We start from the raw sequence: 18,569 nt of genomic DNA, 5'->3' as shown, positions 1-18,569 counted from the left end.
CCTATGAGAAGCCCAGAAAGGAGGATCTACAGAGACGAGAGCAGACCATGGCCGCCAGGGGTAGGGGAGAGGCCGGGAGAGGACTGCTGACACGGACTCTGCTGAGCCTGAAATCCTGATCCCCAAGGTGACGGCGGCGTGAGGAGGCAGGGCCCTCTGGAGGTGACTGGGCCCTGAGGGGAGAGCCCTCACCGATGGAATTAGTGCCCTTATAAACTCCCTGGTCACTTCTACTGGACGGAAGCTTATCTGTGAGTCAGGAAGCAGGCCTTCACTGGACACTGAACTTGCTGGCACCTTGATCTTGGATTTCCAGCCTCTAAAACTGTGGGAAACAAATCACTGTTCTTTTCTTCTTTTTTAATGTCACCTGGTTGATTTTTTTGTTATAGCAGCTAAATTTTTTTGTTAGGGTTTGAGAACCTAATCTGAACCAAACCCTCTGGATTCAGAGACTTCAACCAATCTCCTCAAGACAGCAAACCAGTAAACAGCTATTTCTCTGACCACTTTGACACATGCAGACATCAGCCATTGGTTGAAGGCACTGGCTCTGGAGTTACACTGCCACAGACTGGACCTTCTTCATACCACCTTATAGATATGGGATTTCTCTGAACTTCAGTTTCCTCATCTGTAAATTGGGGTACATCTACCTCAAGGAATTATTTTAGGTGAGAAAAAAACCAAGGAATTACATGTAAAGCAAGTCAGAGGTGTTTCAAAAGCAGCTTCATTTTGTATCCCAGCTCTACTCACACGGTACGGACTTCACAGAATGCTGAGTCAAGAAGGATTATGAGGCCACATCCTGGCCCAGTAGGGAGAACTGACTCATGGTACTGTGTGCTGTGGGCAGGGGTTGGACAAGAGAGGAGGACATGGGTGGTAGCAGGAGAACCAGCTGCAGATGCAGACTAGAGGCCCTCTTGGCAGGGCTGCCCCAGGCAGGAACCAGCAGATCATCTCATTACACTTGAAAAATGTGGCTCTTTGCTGTTCTCTTTCTTTCTTAGCTCCTATCCTGGCAGGGGCATAGTAGGGAGGGAGGGTACAATTCTTTTTTTTTTTTTTTTTTTGTACTAGGTATTGAATGAACCCAGGGGCACTTACCCACTGAGCTACATCTATAGCTCTCTTTTGTATTTTACTTAGAGACAGGGTCTTCATTGAGTTGCTTAGGGTGTCACTAAATTGCTGAGGCTGGCTTTGAACCAGCAATCCTCCTGCCTCAGCCTCCTGAGCCACTGGGATTATAGGTGTGCACCACAATGTCCAGTGTGAGTGTGATTCTTTCTTCAAACTTTAAAACAAAACAAAAAAGGAGAAATCCACCATCCCTGGTGGAGACACAATCTCTCCTGGTTGGAAGCAAGAGGCCCCTTCTGCACTAGGGGGGTCCTGCCACACAATGGGGGCCTCAGTAATTTAGTGGGTTGGGTTTGTTTCCTTCCCCATGGCCCCCACCTTAGCAATTTCCCTTTTAACTATTTTCCAGTTTAATTTTGATCTGGATTAAAACATCTTACAACCTGTTTTTTTTTTTTTTTTTTTTGCTAAGCACTGATCCTCCTGTGAAACTTCCCAACCCATTGAAGGTCTTTCCATCTCCCTTGTTGCTGCCAGCATCCCATCACTGCCCAGAAGCACTCACTGGCAAGAGGATTCCTGCACCAATGAACCACATGGCACAGCCACCTCGGGGGGATGGCTCCAGGAGAGCACATGGGCAGGGGAGCTAGATGACAGCCACTGCTGTACTAACCCCAGCTGCTATGGCTGAGACTCGTTTGTGATCAGCCCAGGGTGAGCAAAAACAGGCCTTCTGAGACACAAGGGCACCTCAACACACTCTAGGGCTCCTGGCCCCTGACCACCAGGAGGCTTCCCTCTAGCCTCCCTTCATGGCAGAAGGAGGGCCCAGGAATAATCCTGGCACTTCCATCTCCTGGACCTTGATCCCTGAAATGAACCAAGCTGCCTTGACTGTCTTCCTTATTCTTCTAAGTAGTTGTATAGGCACAATGACAACAAGAGAAGCTTCTAAGGTCCCCCCAAACAGGGTCTTCTGCAGTCCACAGAGCTTGCTGGTTGCTGCCTGGGAAACCTGGGAGTCCTTGGAAAGATCAGAGAGAGTACACTGGTTATCCTAATCAGGGGCTCTCACCTCCTTCATGGCTTGGGCTCTAAGGGGATGACTGTAATGATTTCTCCAACACGTGGGGACACATTTGCATCCCTCCCACCCCCATCAGCAAGCTCTTCTTTATTCAGCAGCAGTCAATTGGTCAAATACCTGGCAAGGCTCATTTTCAGTTCTTTTTGTTTTTAACACATTTTAATACATGTACCCTGCATCCCAGAACGTATGGCATCAAGCTATAGAAGTGTTCTCTTCAACGCTATTTCATGTGGTGAGGTAAATAATTTTGAAGCCAACAGCTGTCCCTTTTCATAACTGTCAAGGATGGAGCAGGGAAGCCTCTTTGCCGAAGGAATCATCAATGAAGTCCTCCCTTCATCTATTCAGGATTCGAAGCAAGATGGGCTACAAGAAGTTCGGGTACTAGAAAAAGCACCCTTTGTATCCAAACTCAAGTTGGACGTGGTGGGCAGAATAATAGCAGCATTGTGACAACAATAACAACAAATACAAGTCCCTGAGTGCCACTCTAAGCTTTTCATAACAGTTTACTTAGTCCTCAGAAGAACCCATGAGGCGGGCACTATGATCAATCCCATTTTACACAGGAGGCAGTTAAGGCTAAGAAGACAGGGCCACCCAGAGTCGCACCACCAGAAAAAGAGCAGGGAGTGAGAGCCGAGGCAGCAGAGCTCTAGGTCGCAACCACCACCCATGCCATGCCTAACTATGCCACTGGTGGGCCATGGCACTGTCATTTCAGCAAATGGATTAAGTACAGGTGTGAATGCTTCAAAACCAATGATTTCTGTTAACAAAATACTAGAGGAAAAAAACAGAAATAGTAATTATCTCAGGAAAAAAGGCATCCCAGAAGCCTCGAAGCTGTAAGAAAAGAAAATGGCAGCCTGTGAATGCTGGAGGCAAAATAGACACATATCTGTAAAACTTAACCCAGGATCTCCAAGCCATGTTGCACAGAATCGAGAATCCTGAACTTCTCATCCCACTCCTCAGCCCTACATGACCACTGGGCTCAATAACTGAGGCTGATAACAAAAATGCAAGTCAATAACATGTTAGGTTAGATTCAGCAGACTGTAAACCAAGAAGATTGTTACTGTGCTGTGGCAATATTATTCCATCAGAAAGCCAAAATAAAAATATTTGGGGGGCTGGGGATGTGGCTCAAGTGGTAGCGCGCTCGCCTGGCATGCGTGCGGCCCGGGTTCGATCCTCAACACCACATACCAACAAAGATGTTGTGTCCGCCGAGAACTAAAAAATAATAAATATTAAAAAATTCTAAAAAAAAAATATTTGGTATTTTGGGATACACACAAGATTTCACTTGTGTGTAGCGTGCACTACTGGATGGTGCCATTAGATGGCACTGCACAGACCTTTCCATTCAATTCACACACATGGTCCCTTGACTTCCAAGAGAATTACTTGGGAATGCCCTTCACTGCATAGAACCACGGTAGAGTTATCAAAACTAAGACGCAGAAACACTGCACAATGCTATTAACTGAGCCACTGACTTCTTTCAAGTGTCCCAGTTTCCCTCTAATGCACATTTCTGTCCTTGGAGGCTGCCCATGGTCCTAAGACACATTTAGTTCTCATGCCTCCTGAATCTCCTCCAGCATGTGCAGCCCCTCCATCTGTTTCTGTCTCCTGTGATCTTGATACTTCTGTAGCATCTTGGTTGTGTTCTGCAGAACGTCCTTGGATTTGGACCTGCCTGATGCTTTCTCACCAGCAGCTGAGGTTTGGGGCTTCAAGCAGGCCTGCAAGAGGGGAGGTGGTCTTTCCAGCACACTGTGTCAAGCAAGTGTGGTTTCAGTAAGTCTCATCAAGTGTAGCTCCCCTTGCTGCCAGTATAGGGGCTCCGTAGGCCTGTCCTTGGTAAAGGCAGGAGTCTTCAGGGGAACATGCCTGGAGGCTAAGCAAATCTCCTTTCCTTCTTAAACTTCTGCCCACTGATTTCAGAGTTTCTGGATGCACCAGTTTCTCCTGTGGTGTCTGAAGGGTGACTTTCTATCACTTTCATTCCTTCTACCTCCATGACCTATAATTCTTCTGTGAGCAAGTATTGTCAATTTATATTTTATATGATTTCTCCTTGCTGAGTAGAACACACATGACTAAAGCTATAGATAAAACCTGGAGATTCTTTTTTTTTTTTTTTTAAAGAGAGAGAGAGAATTTTTTTTTTTTAAAGAGAGAGTGAGAGAGAGGGGGGGAGGGAGGGAGGGGGGAGAGAGAGAGAGAGAGAGAGAGAGAGAGAGAGAGAGAGAGAGAATTTTTAATATTTATTTTTTAGTTCTCGGTGGACACAACATCTTTGTTGGTATGTGGTGCTGAGGATCGAACCTGGGCCGCACGCATGCGAGGCGAGCGCGCTACTGCTTGAGCCACATCCCCAGCCCCGAGAGAATTTTTTAATATTTATTATTTTTAGTTTTTGGTGGACACAACATCTTTATTTTATTTGTATGTGGTGCTGAGAATCAAACTCAGCGCCCCGCGCATGCCAGGCGAGCGCGTTACCACTTGAGCCACATCCCCAGCCCCTGGAGATTCTTTTTTAAAAACTTACTTTTCAGCGGGCATGGAGGTAAACACCTGTAATTCCACTGACTCAGGAGACTGAGGCAAGAGAATCGCAAGCTGGAGGCCAGCCTTAGCAATTTATCAAGACCCAAAGCAACTTACTGAGACTCTATCTCAAAATAAAAACTAAAAAGGGCTGGGATGTGGCTCAGTGGTTAAGCACCCCTGGGTTCAATCCTCAGTAGCAAAACAACAACAACTACTTTCCATTTATATTTCAAAGCAGCAGGTAGATTACTATTTATTCATTTATTTAAAAATTTTTGTTTTTAATTTTTTCATGTGATGCTTAGGATTGAACCCAGTGCCTCACACATGCTAGGCAAGTGCTCAACCACTGAGCCACAACCCCAGCCACTATTTATTTTAAAAAAAAAATTAGACAAAATTTATCTGCCATACAAGTCACCCATTTGAAATGTACACTTCAAAGACTTCTGGTATACTCACAGGGTCGTGAACCATCACCATTATTAACTCAGACTATGTATAAACTTGGTATATTTGTATGTATATAAAATGAAGTCTATTATCTTTTTAATTTCTATAATGACATAAGAGGCTCCCCACTTCCTCAAACTGAGCCAACTGAGCCTGTTCAAGACGGCTTACATACAGATAATAAGGAGGGGAAAAATGTCATCATTCGCTTCATATTATTAAAAAAGTTACAGGCCTATCACAAAACAATGGTTCCCAGGCTAATGGCCTCAACGGGCAAGTATGAACCTTCTGAAAACAGGACAAATCCTTTCTGGATCATCCACATCATTGGCTTCATTAATGAGTATAAATGTGTAGAAATGCGAGTGAGCATGGAGTCCTGGGGTTCTGAATAACAGATGAAGGCATCTCAAAAAGATGAGCCAAGCAGGAGCTTCTCAGGCCTTCCAGAGATAAATTGAAGATGCCTCACAGCTCAAACCATTCATTCTAATGTGAACCATTCAAGTTTGGTCTTCATTTTCCTTTTCTTCACAAAGGTGTCAGTTTTCATCAACATGTGTAGTCTTGATCCATCCATCACGATAAAATGGGCACACCCCTGGCAGAGATAACACCACACTCCCCAGGCCAAGGTGCCCAGTTCCCATCTACTGTCTGTGACGTGGCTTCATCAAGAGCGTCCATCCTCAAAGCAATGAAGCGACTGCAATTACTATAAGAATCTCCCTCAAACCAGAGTACCAGAGAGCCCCTTCCCAGGGGATCCTGCGACTTCTGTGGGCAAACCCAAGAGCACCTCTGCCTCCTCCCTGGCTTCTCTCCTCCTGCCATGGCCAGTCTCTGGCCTATAGACAAGAGTGTGCATGTCCCAGTGCTGCTGAGCTTTCAATCCAAATTCCATACTTATCGTCACAGCTTCAGTACATCTTAGACACTGGAAGAGGTTTTTTCACCTCACCCTCTTGTCAATAAGGAACACTATGGCTCTTCACAGTCCCCAAGCCAAAGCTTTGAAAAGGATCAGCAGCCAGGCACAAGCACATGCCTATAATCCCAGTGACTTGGAGGCTATGGCAGGAGGATCTCAAATTCGAGACTGGCCTCAGCAACTTAGCAAGAACTTCAGCAATGTAATGAGACTCTGTCTCAAAATAAAAAGGATAAAGGGCTGGGGATGTGGCTCAGTGGTCAAGCAGCTCTGGGTTCAATCCCCAGAATTCCCCTCCAAAAACAAAAAGATCATCAGCCCGAAGTCATGGCCCTTTCCAGGATGCCCATGATGCCCCCTGAGGCTGATGTGGAGTCCTCATCTCTGCCTGCTCATCACAGCTCCCTTCACCCTCCTCCCCACCCCAAGCCACAGGGGGTCTCAGGCACACTGGAGCTGTGCTGCTTCTAGCAGTCTCTCTCCACCCATTACGCAGCCCCAGGGTCCTTCTGGTGAACTCCAACTGCTGGGGTGTGGGAAGGGTTCCCTTTGACTATGACCTTAGAATCAAAGCCCTTGACTTACGACATCTCCATCATTTCCTAGGAGGTTGTACAGTATTCAGAGCATTTTAGGAGACATTAGATAGCAATTTTCCAGTGAAGAACTGGAAGAAAACTTAAAGACATTCAGGACACACTCTGGGAGTAGAAAACAGACCCTTTCTGGATGCTACCACGGCTCTAAATAGTTCCTCAGGGCCTTTTGAGTTCTGTCCTGCGATTGGCTCTGCAAAGTTGAATCTTTGTCCTTATGGCTAAGAGTGAAGTCGTAATAACGGATTGCTGCAGCTGGCCATTCGGGAAATGTCTAAGTCATTTAACTCTTGGTCTAAGTCATTTAACTCATGGTCCCTGCATTCATAAAGCACACAGGAAGGCACAAAGGGGACAAGGGTTAAGACTAGGACAGTCAGAGCCAAGCTAACAGGCTAAAGGGACTAAGAACTCAAAGAGGAGGAGGCGGTGCTACAAGCCAAGGAGGCAATGGAAAATGCAGGAAGCAGAATGTGAAATCAGAGAGGTGTACAGAGGCACAGGCAAGGGAGAGGGACATATAAGAGGCCAGGTGTGGACTCCTTGAGAGACCATCCGCTCAACACCTTGCTCTAACTTCTTGATCCCTGGCAGAAAACTCCTTCCACTACATAAACCAATGTTCCCCCAAACAGTGTCACCCACAGCATTTACCCTGCAAGGTACAACTTGAAAACTGACACCTGTGCTCAGACAGCCCTCAAGACTGTACCACCCACAGGCGCATTAGAAAGCCCCACGTGGAGGGCTGGAGATGTGGCTCAAGTGGTAACACCCTTGCCTGCATGCATGAGGCGCTGGGTTTGATCCTCAGCACCACATAAAAATAAAAGATATTGTGTCCACCGAATACTAAAATAAATAAATATTTAAAAAGTTCTCTCTCTCTTAAAAAAAAAAGAAAAAAGAAAGAAAGCCCCACGTGGAAATCCTTTCTGCCCAGTTTAGTGCAGAAGTCAAGTTCAGCTTGACCAGGAGCCGGGACAGAAGTTCACACGGAGTCCACTCTCTCAAATGAGGAAGCCGCAGAGGCAAAGAAGCAACCTGTTGACAAGAGGAGCAACAGATGCTGGGAAGGATTTGGAGGGAGGAGGCAGGATTAGGCAGAGCTGACCTGAGTGCAGGTCATCTCACTAAGGCAGCAGACCAGCACCACACACAAGGCACTGACCAGATCACAGGATGAATCCACCCAAAAAGCGAAGGAGCAAGCAATGGGTATTTGCCATCTCTGCTGTGCCATACCCCTCGCATGAGGAAAGGTCTTAGAGGTCAGATTGTAATCCACTGTTTCTGAAGCAGAACTCAATTTTTTCCCCCTAGAGTTTAGGATCACGTTGCACACAAAATTCATTCAGTTACCCAGCACCTGAGATTCATGACCTGCTTGGATACCTGCTCTCCCAGAGCCATAGGAGATAGGATGCTGAGTAGAACTTCCCAGGGTGGCCATGCTGCAGGGAACTTGGTATTTCATCTCTTCCTGTTCTTTCCACTCCAACTTGGAATTCAAATTATTTCAATGTTCTGGGACAGCCCTCATCTCAGATATCCTATCATCCTGCCCAAACCATTAAAATATCCCAGAAATTATACTTTGTGATCCAATTCATCTTTCCCTCCTGGAAGGGATACAAAAATCTTTTATTTTTTTTCTCAAATTCCTTTTGGTATTACAGTCAACTTAATAGATCACAAGATTGTCAGATAACATTTATATTATTTGCAAGATGTAGGCATAGCAACAGAACATACTGAATAGTTTTTGCCCATCCGGTTCAAACATCTAAAACTAGAACAAGAAATATTCTTTCAGGGTGAGAAAAATCCCTCATAAGGCAATTTATTATAGAATTGCTGTCACTAAAACTGGAAGTGTGTGACACGGTGAACTCAGCCACTGCATCCTCTGGTGGAGAGAAACACAATACACATAATCCAAGATGACAGAAGAATTCAACACATTGTTTATTTGGGGCTTTGAGCCCTATTTCTCTACTTAAATGCAGCTCAGTTTGAAGCCTGGAGGAAACCATTTCCCCCCACACAATAAGACCACATTTGGAAAGTCATGTTTTCATGTTCCTCCCTTGCAGGCTCTGTAAGTCTGTGAGCTGAAAGCTCCTCTGTCCGACATTGCAAAGCACTGGCGTGGGAAAGCTCAGACACACTGCCCTACATATGCAGAAAGAGCATGGAGAGAGGGTGTCTAATACCGCCATCCCCATGGTTCTCACCCGGGGCTGGCTCTGCCTCCCCAGGGAACCTGGGCAATGTCTGGAGACATTTTTGGTTAATATAACTGGAGGAAGAATGTGTTACTGGCATCCAGTAGCCAGAGGCCATAGATGGTGTTAGCCATCTGACAGCGATAGGACAGCTCCATGACATGGGATTATCAGGTCCAAAATGTCAACAGTGCTAGGACCAAGAAAGTGCATTAAATTAATGAAGCACACAAGGAGAAAAATATAAAAGCACTGTCAATAGTCCTGAACACAATAATTACCAGAAGTAACTGGATGATAGAACGACAGCTTCCAACATAGTAGGATAACCCAGACACTGCAGTGGATGGCTACATTATGAAGACCATTAAGCTCAAAGACGAATAGCTAGCTTTCAAGTCTGCTAATCATGTGCATAAGTAGAAACATACTGGTTCAAAGCAGGTACAACAGGCTATCCTCCTAACTAACATCGTTTTGTTATCTGAGAGCCCCAATAGTGAAGAAGAACTGTTATAACTGTCTCACTCTCTTTTAAAAAATGGAAACAGCAAATATTTAAACTATAAACAGAATGTACCAGCAGGGGAACTAAATCCAAAGTGAAAACTGAGGAATAGCTCATAAATAAAAATGACTTCATAGGCCCAAGGTCAAGTGTATCAGTTCCTGGTAGTTCATTATGACAGAACATCAGTCCAGAAGCAGGCACTTCTAGACTGCCACCCGGAGGCCTCTCTTCCTACATTGAAATGCCATAATGTTCTCAGCAGCATGTACTTTCTTCAGTGAGCCACATGCAAGATTCACCTACACCAACAAAATTTAAGATAATCACAGAATTTTAAGAGTCACAGAAATATTTGATAAAGTAGTCTCTGAAATAAAATAGAAACCAGCTCTCTGAGCAAAATGCAAGGAAATTACCTGTACTGTCATTTATCAATAGTTTTTAGAAATCCCCAAAGACAACATAGTCGCAGAAAAAGAAAATAACTAATAACTCAGGTGAAAAAACATCTTTATGCAATGCAGAAAGGAAATGGAGGTGCATAAAATGTCAAAAAGCAAGGATATTAAAAATGCAAAATGCTGCTAACTATTTATACTGTTTAAAAATCGTGAAAATCAAATCGAAAGGCATTCTGAGTCCTTTGCCAAAGGACGTTCATTATTTCACGTGTTCTACTGCAGAATTAATATAAAGATTTAGAAGAAGGAAAAAAAAAACTAACCTTAAGGTTATCAAAGGTTTTGACAGTCTGCGCCAAGTCACTGACGCTCCCTGACGATGCTGTCCCCTGTCCCCTAGGGCCTGAGGACACCCGTGAGCCGTCAAGGACCTCAAAGCCAGAAAGCAAGGCCTCTGCACAGCTGCAGTGAGACTCCTTGGCTCTCTGACCCGATATCAGGTATGTCTTCAAACCTATGATGGATAAAAATTACAATCAGCACAGGTTGAAACCACGGTTGACTGAAACGCAGCTTGATCTTGCTCTCTGTAGAGAACGTGCTCCTGAAAGGTGGAAGTAAAGTGAAAATGTGAGTGGGTCATTTATTATGAGTGCATTGCAAGCTCTTCTCCGACAGATGTAGCCTCAGGGAATCCATCAGCCTCCATGATAGACGAACCGTTTACTCATGCTACATGATCTTGGAATAATGGCTGCACGCTTCCACCTTGGGGGGCTGGAGTGAGCAGGACTAATTCCTCTATGGAGGGGTCACATGACCTCTTTGTGAAGGTGGCATGTACTCTCTTGGATTGGTGGCTCTGCATACCACTTGGGTTGATAAACACCCATTCTTGCCATCTGTAAGGGACTGTCCCCAGCCCAGGGCGACCTCAAACACAGGGAGGGTCCTTTATCCAGACAACTGCTAGTCTGCTCCCTGTGCAGCTCCAGCACTGCAAGAGAAAGCACAGACAGATATGCCCAGAGACTGGTGGCACCTAGAGCAGAGGAGGCTGAGTGAGGAGCCCTGAGCCTGAGCACAGCAAAGCGTCTGTCCACCAGGTGGAGTGCACCTCGGCAGGGAGCAGCAGCTGCCTGTCTGTCACTGTGAGCCCACACCAGCCTCATTGCACACATTCCTGAGGCTTGTCGTCACTTGGTAATTGAGATACCAAGTTGCACTCATTCACCAAACATTTATTAAGCACTTCCTGTTTACCACACACTGTAAAGGGTGTGAGGAAGACAGGAATGGACATGGCAGCCACCGTTGTGCCCTGTGTAGAGCCCATCACTTGAAGGGGGGCAAGGAAAACAAGTAGGTGTAAGTGTGGTTGGGTGGCTGAGGCACAGGCTGAGAACACTGGGAGACATGGGACCCTCTGGGAAGCATGAAAGAGTAGCACTCTGCACAGAAGATGCTGTGGCTTAAATGTGTCCCCTCTAAAATTTGGGGGTGGCCAATGTGATAGTATTAAGAGGTGGAGGTCTGTAAAAGGAGTGAGGCGACCAGGGCGCGCCCTCATGGATGGGACTAAGGCCCATCAGCTGCACTTGGCCAGCTCACTCTTCTGCCTTTCACCCTGCAAAGACACAGAGTTCCTCCCCCGTGGAGGATGCAGCCCTCAACAGACTACTGGCTGTATGACAGCGCCTCGACCTCAGGCTTCCCAGCCTTCCAGGACTGTGAGACATAAACCTCTGTTCTTTACAGATTACTCAATCTGTGGCATTCTGTGATGGCAGCCCAGACAGACCAAGACAGAAGGCCTCCTGAAGAAGCATCCTCTACACGGTTAGCTCAGGGCCAGGCAGCACCACCAGGTAGCAGGTGTTACCAGAAGAGTCCACAGAGGTCCCCCAACAAAGGAGTTGTGGCAGGCACTGCTGAGGGACGGTGCTGACCTCAGTGTGGCTGGGAACATAGTGTGTGTGAGAGTAGCCAGAGGGGAACAGCTATCTGTGGAGCATGCCTGTGGGACATTCCCAGGAGTCTGCATCCTGGGGGCAGCAGGAGGGCAATGAAGAGAATAATGAACAGGAATAAGACTGAGGACAAGCCAGGGAGCTGGTGAAAATGCCAGCCATGGGGGTGGGAAGGGAGTGGGGAACATGAAAGTCAGGAAGTGATAGTGGAACCTACTCCCAAGTCTGTAAAGTCAGGCAACACTTCTGTTCTAAGCAGCTGCTGCAATGGACAAGGGCCTGGCTTCTAGAGAGGAGCCCAAGAGTTGGGCTCAGGCTCTCAGGCTCCATCACATCCTCCGTGGGGCCTAAGTAAGGCACTTCATTCCTCTGCAACTCGGTTTCTCATCCCTAAGGTGAGCTAAGAACAGGATTCCCCCTCAGAGCTTATGTGAGGCTCAGATGGTTCACACACACACACACACACACGCACACACACACACACACAGCCTCTCCAGCAGGGCCTGGCACATGGCACACACTCAATAGCTTTAGCTGTTACTAACAACCTGGTGGGGTTTTTTTTTTTTTTTTTGGCAGGGGGTGGGGCACGGGTACCAGGGATTGAGCTCCGGGGCACTTGACCTCTGAACCATACCCCAGCCCTATTTTGTATTTTGTTTAGAGACAGGGTCTCATTGAATTGCTTAGCACCTCACTTTTGCTGAGGCTGCCTTTGAACTCGTGATCCTTCTGCCTCAGCCTCTTGAGCTGCTAAGATTATAGGCGTGCGCCATCGTGCCTGGCTCAACATGGCGTTTTACCTTTTGTCACCAGGAATCTTTCTCATGCTCCTTCTATGTACAAAATCACATGCAGAACTGTTAAATCAAATTCGTTTCTAACTTGGATTATCTTTCTTTAGGGAGTTCTAAATGACCAACTTGTAGCGACAACATAATACTGCTAGTGTTACAAAGGTCAAGCGTAGGTGTTCACAGTAAGAAAGTTTGGTGGGTAAATTCAATATCTTTCTATTTATGCTTCAATATGGAAAGCTAAATTTAATATCTTTCTATTTATGCTTCAATAAGGAAAGCTAAATTTAAAGTGAAGCCTGTGCCCACACTGGAGGGACAACAGCATGATGCAGTAAGGCAGGGCTCAGCTGCTTCTGGGACATAACTAAAGAAATGTGTCAGGACTCGGTTCCTGAGCTCAAGCCTAGCCAACGCCTTAAGTCATGAAAGTTAATGATTTAATGAGTAAGCACACACATGGACCCCAGGGTCCAAGTTCACAAGAATGATTTTTCTGAAGAGAAGGTCAAAATAAGGCAGGGAAGTGATTTATTTTGTTAAATGCAACATATGTAGGAGAATAATAAATAAAAAATTTTATATCTTTTCCTGGTAATTTATTTTCAACCTAATATTTATACCTTTAATTAGCTTGCAGAGAGGGATGGTGCTTCCTTTAGTGTTCCTGTCTGGGGAGGGATGTATCTACAGCAGCATGTTGAGACAGACATGAACACATCCTTGACTTTCTTACATACAATCAGCCCGCTTTATCCACACTCATGGCTTCCATCAACTGTGGATCAGAAACATTTGGAAAAAAAAAAACCCTCCATCTGTAATGAACATGCACAGACTTTTCCCTTGTCTGTATGTCTCCAACAGTAACATGTACATAGTATTTACATTAAATTAGGTATTATAAGTGACCTAGACATGCTTTAAACTATACCAGAGAATTGCACAGATTATATGCACCAGGGATTGAACTCAGGGGCACTTGACCACTGAGCCACATCCCCAGCCCTATTTTGTATTTTATTAGAGACAGGGTCTCACTGAGTTGCTTAGCACTTCATGTGATCCTCCTGTCTCAGCCTCATGAGCCTCTGGGATTACAGGTGTATGCCACTACACCTGGCTGCAAATATACTTTTTTGCTTAAGGGACTTGAGTATCCTCAGATTTTGACATCCGCAGGAGGTCCTAGAAATAATCACTCATTGATACTGAGGGACAGCTGTGTTGCACCAATTCTTTAAGGACAAAAATTTTGCCCTGTGCATACTGGTGATTAACTTTTGTGAGCTAAGTGAATTTTTGAGAGTACCAAAGTCCATTTTGGAAAATAAAAATGATTCTGGCCTCTTTGTCCTGGTCTTTTTTCTGTGGGACTCTTGCTTTGAGTGAGAAATCCTCAATCACCAAGAATCAAGAACCTGTCAAGGCAACAGGAAAAGAAGAGGAACTAGCAAGCAAAGACCATCTTAAGGAATAACGTGAGTTAAAAGCATAACACAACTAGTATCTAGAAGCTGTCATCACTAAGGACTTACAATCAACATAAGAGAGCCAATCAGTTTGGGCTGGTTTTTAAATATTCTACAAATATCTTTTCACTTCACATCATATATTTCCTCACAACTAGGTGTGAAAGGGCCAAGTAGCATGAAAATTATTCAAACTAAATGCAATCAGTCAACAAGGATAATTAAATATTGAAAGCTCTTTTAACCTACCAAATACCCAGGGCCTACGAAGTGTTAGGTATTATATTTTATAATTATCTATTGTTTCTACTTGTGAAAAGCAAAAGTTTTGGTGGAAAAAAAATATCTGTTCACATTAAAATATTCTGAATGGGTAAAAGCCCTCCCACTCCTGTGGCCCAGATAATCACAAAGACCAGTTTGTCCTGGCTGCTACAACATTTGATGATAAGTCACAGGTTTGGACAGCAAATGGTTACTGGTAAAATTTAACCTCTTTTTTAAAAATGACATCCCAAAGAATAAAATAGGAGGCAGATTTACTCAAGAAGGTAAAAAAACAAAGGGTGGACACCAGACCTGTTTAACCTGACTTGATTAAGACTTCAGTCTAATGAAGCTTTTAGAAGTCTCTCTCTCTTTCCTGAACAGGTACTTTCTACGTCCAGTTTCCCCTGCTCTTCTGGTCATTCATAAGCACATAGCCATCATGGCCAAAGGCAGATGACTAGATAGCCACTTAGTGACCATGCTGTGCCACCCCCTCCTGAGGCCTACACTTGGTGCTGCACTGCTGCCAGAGTTCACAGGCCATGCCTCCCACTTCTGAACCTGAACTGCCCTTTAATACCATGTGCCTTCTCGAGGCCCAGGACCCACTGCTCTGGGATCACATGTGGCACACTGAAACTGCCTGTCAGCTACTCTTCTGTTCGTTTGCTCATTCATTTACCCAACAAATTAAATCTGTATTTAGTCCTTACTGAGGTTTGGACATGAACAGGGACAAAGAGTGCTCTAGCTGTAGAAACTGAATCAGACAAAAACTTTTACTTCAATGGTCTTTGAAAAAGAAACACCATAACATGGTCCTAATCCACTTCACAGGGCTGTGGAGCCTTGAGTGGGTTGGTACATATACAGAGGGAAAGGTAAGGTGAAGACAGGCTTTTCCTGAGAAAGTCTCTAGCAATGCTTTGGAGCAAGTCAGTTAACTGAGTGAGGGACGCAAGCAAAGGGGAGGATGGCAGGAAGAGGAAACTTCACAGTCCCAGTCAGGAACGGTCAGCCTCTTCAGAAGGACTGAAGTACTTTTACAATGAACTGCAGACAAGGAAAGGGAAATGAAGGTCCAGGACGGCTCTGGGGTGCTGGGTGTATCAGTATGAGAGTGACCAGAGGAGGCTGCGAGGAGGGAGACACAGGAGCTGAGAGAGACAGACAGCTAGCCAGGGGACAGGCACACACCATGTGGTGACACTGAATGCAGAAGAGGGGCCAGACCACCTGCACAGTGTGCACCAGGACTATCAGAGGCTGCGTTCTCTTCCCAGAGAACTAAGAAATGACAGTTAATTTGAGGGTTAAGAGGTGCAAATTTGGGCTGGGGATGTGGCTCAAGTGGTAGCGCACTCGCCTGGCATGCGCAGGCTGCTGGGTTCGATCCTCAACACCACATAAAAAAATAAAATAAAGATATTGTGTCCACATTAAAAGCTAAAAAATAAATATTAAAAAAGACGTGCAAATTTAAGTACAGAACAGACATAATAGAAAACAGATTCTAGAAAGAAAAGAAATGGAAAACTACATTTAAAATCTAAGCATAGGGGCTGGGGATGTGTCTCAAGCAGTAGCGCGCTCGCCTGGCATGTGTGCAGCCCGGGTTCGATCCTCAGCACCACATACAAACAAAGATGTTGTGTCCGCCAAAAATTAAAAAATAAATATTAAAAAAAATTCTCTCTCTCTCTTTTAAAAAAATATAAGCATAGATGGCAGCTAAATAATTGGAAAAATCAAAATAAGACAATACACTGAAAATAGAAATAAAACGGTATGTTGCTCATTGAAAGAAGCCAGTCACAAAGGACCACATACTGTGCAATTCCATTTGTGTGAAATGTCCAAAACAGGGAGATCTGTGGAGACAGAAAGAAAACTGGCGTTTGCCTAAGGTCTGGCAGGGGAAGGAGTGGCTACTGCTGATGAGCACAGGGTTACTTTATGGGGTGATGAACACATAAAATCAAATTGTGATGTTTTCACAGCTCGAAAATGCTCAAAACCATTAAACTGCACACTTTAGAGGAGTGAATTGCATAGTATGTGAATTATTCCTCAATAAAACTATTTTTTAATTTTATTTTTTTGTGGTACTGAGAATTGAAAAAAAAATTTTAAAGAAATAAAGCTATATGAACTTCAACAAGATGCAACAGTTTTAAGATTTCTTTTTTTTTCCCCCAAGAAGAAATAAAATAAAGCCAGGAAGAAATACATACTCCCAAGAATTCAATGTAAAGGAGTGGGCAGGGGTAGGGCAAAAGAAAAATATTAAAAAATAAGGGCTTAGAAATAATGTGGTAGAGCTAGAATGGAAAACCATATAAATAAGAAATAAGGCTAAATTACCTTGAAAAACTGAAAACTGTACATGGCAAGAGTTCAGAAGTCTTGGAGAAATTAAGCAAAACAAAACTTGACCTTCACAAGATAGCTCTAAGTATCACCAAGTCTGTAGCTCTTGCTTTTACAGCATAGTCCGGAATGGTGGGACCTTCACCCCAGCTGGCATCTCACCTTCCCACATGTCACCACACAGCATGTGTGCACTGCTGGCCTCACTGCCTTCTGGACACTTGGCCACACAAGCAGGAAGGCAGGCTGTCCTCACGGTGAGAGCCCCTCTGGGAGTGTGGTCGCACAAAGACACTTTCTGCTGACCTGCCTGCAATCACGGCCCCAAAGAGCACGTGGGCTGGGAGGGACAGCAGTGCAGACCTCAAGCCACCCAACCACCTCTCCTGTAGGCTTCAGATTATGCAGAGGGAAAGACAAGTGACTGAAGGTTCTTGGTTAACCTCCACAGGAGCAGCTACACCAGGCCTCGACTACCAGCTACTTCCCAGGCAGCATGCCCCGCACAGGCACCTGCTTGCTGTGAATTTTGAACTTCTCAAATCACCCTTTTCAACTTGCATTCAGGTTTTCTTTCCCCTGGCGAGTGTTTTGCATACTGGCTGAAGGTGACTGAAGCAGTTTCTCAGACTGCATTTTCTTGTTCAAGATTTGCTTTAGCTCCCTAATGGAAAAACACAAAACTTTTTTCTTTGTAGATACCTCCAAGGTCTAATCTCATCTCACTGTCAGTGGTGTTTTTTCTTTTTTTAGCCCTTTTCAAGAGAATCAAAGCAGTGTTTGTGAGGTGTAATTCCAATAACCTCCAAAGTTGCTCCATGTTGGGCAAGAGGTTATGAGCAGGGCCCACTCCACTACTTGGGAGGTCAGAGCTGGGGGACATGCTCCCACAATGCACAGCATGGGATCTGCATGTAAGCCTCAAGGACATCACAACTATGCTACAGACTCAGCCATGATCAAAACAAAAATAGAAAGCAAGGTGGCAAGTGGTGGGTGGCCTGGTACGAGAGTCAAGGTCTAGGGATGGGTCCCACGGCCAGTGACACACAGAGACTTTGTTTACGAAAAACAGTGACCTGGAGCTGCCATCTATGGTACTCACTCACAAAAAGGGGCTGGAGGAATCCTCAAGGTTCACTGATAACATGGTAGAAAGTTAAGCTCAGCTCTAGAACCTGAAAGAACTGCTAATATTAGAGCAGAGATAGAAGTGGGCCAAAGTCCAGGAAGGAAGGTTCCAGAAGCACCAGGAGAAGTGCTGGCCACAAGACAGTTGAGTAGTCAGAGAAGGGACATGACAACCAGCTAGCATCATGGTATTCTGAACAACACTAGAGTGTATTAAAAACACAGATACAACATAGACCAGGATAATTGGATTATGGAAAAGATTCATTTTCTATATTGTGAAATATTTTTTTGCTTATAAAAATTTGAACTTATTACAAAATATTTTTAAACATAGAAATATGTCAGGAAAAATACACTTAAGACAATTGGTCCCACTGATCTGGGAAATAGAATGCCACCACATGGTTCAAGCCCCAGGACTCTTCGGGTTTCTACTGTGCACATATGTAATGCCAACTAATGTGCAGCACTAAAATGTTCTGGAAGGTGTTTCTAAATGACAGCACTTTACAAGTATTCTGAAAGTTGACTTTGTTATTTAGCATTATATTTGAGATCCCTCCATATTTACATGTGTGATTCATGTTCATTTATTTTCAATATTAAAAAGTTTCCCACTGAATATTCTATAATTTAAAAAAGAAAAAAACTGAAAGAATTAAATTAGCACAGACTATAAAGTA

The 18,569-nt window shown here is 44.6% G+C and overlaps 1 protein-coding gene and 1 long non-coding RNA gene across 3 annotated transcripts in view; both read right to left on the bottom strand.

Annotated features, from left to right (window-relative positions):
- The window catches only part of ADCY9 (adenylate cyclase 9), a 113,400-nt gene that overhangs the window by 27,231 nt on the left and 67,600 nt on the right, over window positions 1–18,569 (bottom strand). Inside the window, exon 3 of the mRNA XM_081296728.1 lies at window positions 10,197–10,387. Coding sequence (XP_081152854.1) covers window positions 10,197–10,387 — 191 coding nt within the window. The remainder of the gene's footprint in view (window positions 1–10,196; window positions 10,388–18,569) is intronic.
- On the bottom strand, window positions 15,204–17,560 carry LOC308650627. Of its 2 annotated transcripts, XR_014022367.1 has the most exons (3): window positions 16,747–17,560; window positions 16,213–16,253; window positions 15,204–15,516 (listed from the first exon to the last, which is right to left on the bottom strand). It is a non-coding gene; the product is annotated as an uncharacterized lncRNA (long non-coding RNA). The 2 variants fall into 2 exon arrangements; XR_014022368.1 differs by lacking the exon at window positions 15,204–15,516 and having other exon boundaries at window positions 16,156–16,253.

This window comes from Spermophilus citellus (assembly GCF_964194105.1).
Source record: "Spermophilus citellus genome assembly, chromosome: 6".
Taxonomy (NCBI): domain Eukaryota; kingdom Metazoa; phylum Chordata; class Mammalia; order Rodentia; family Sciuridae; genus Spermophilus; species Spermophilus citellus.
The sequence above is the reverse complement of the archived record's forward strand: the minus strand, read 5'-3'. Positions and strand labels throughout refer to the sequence as shown.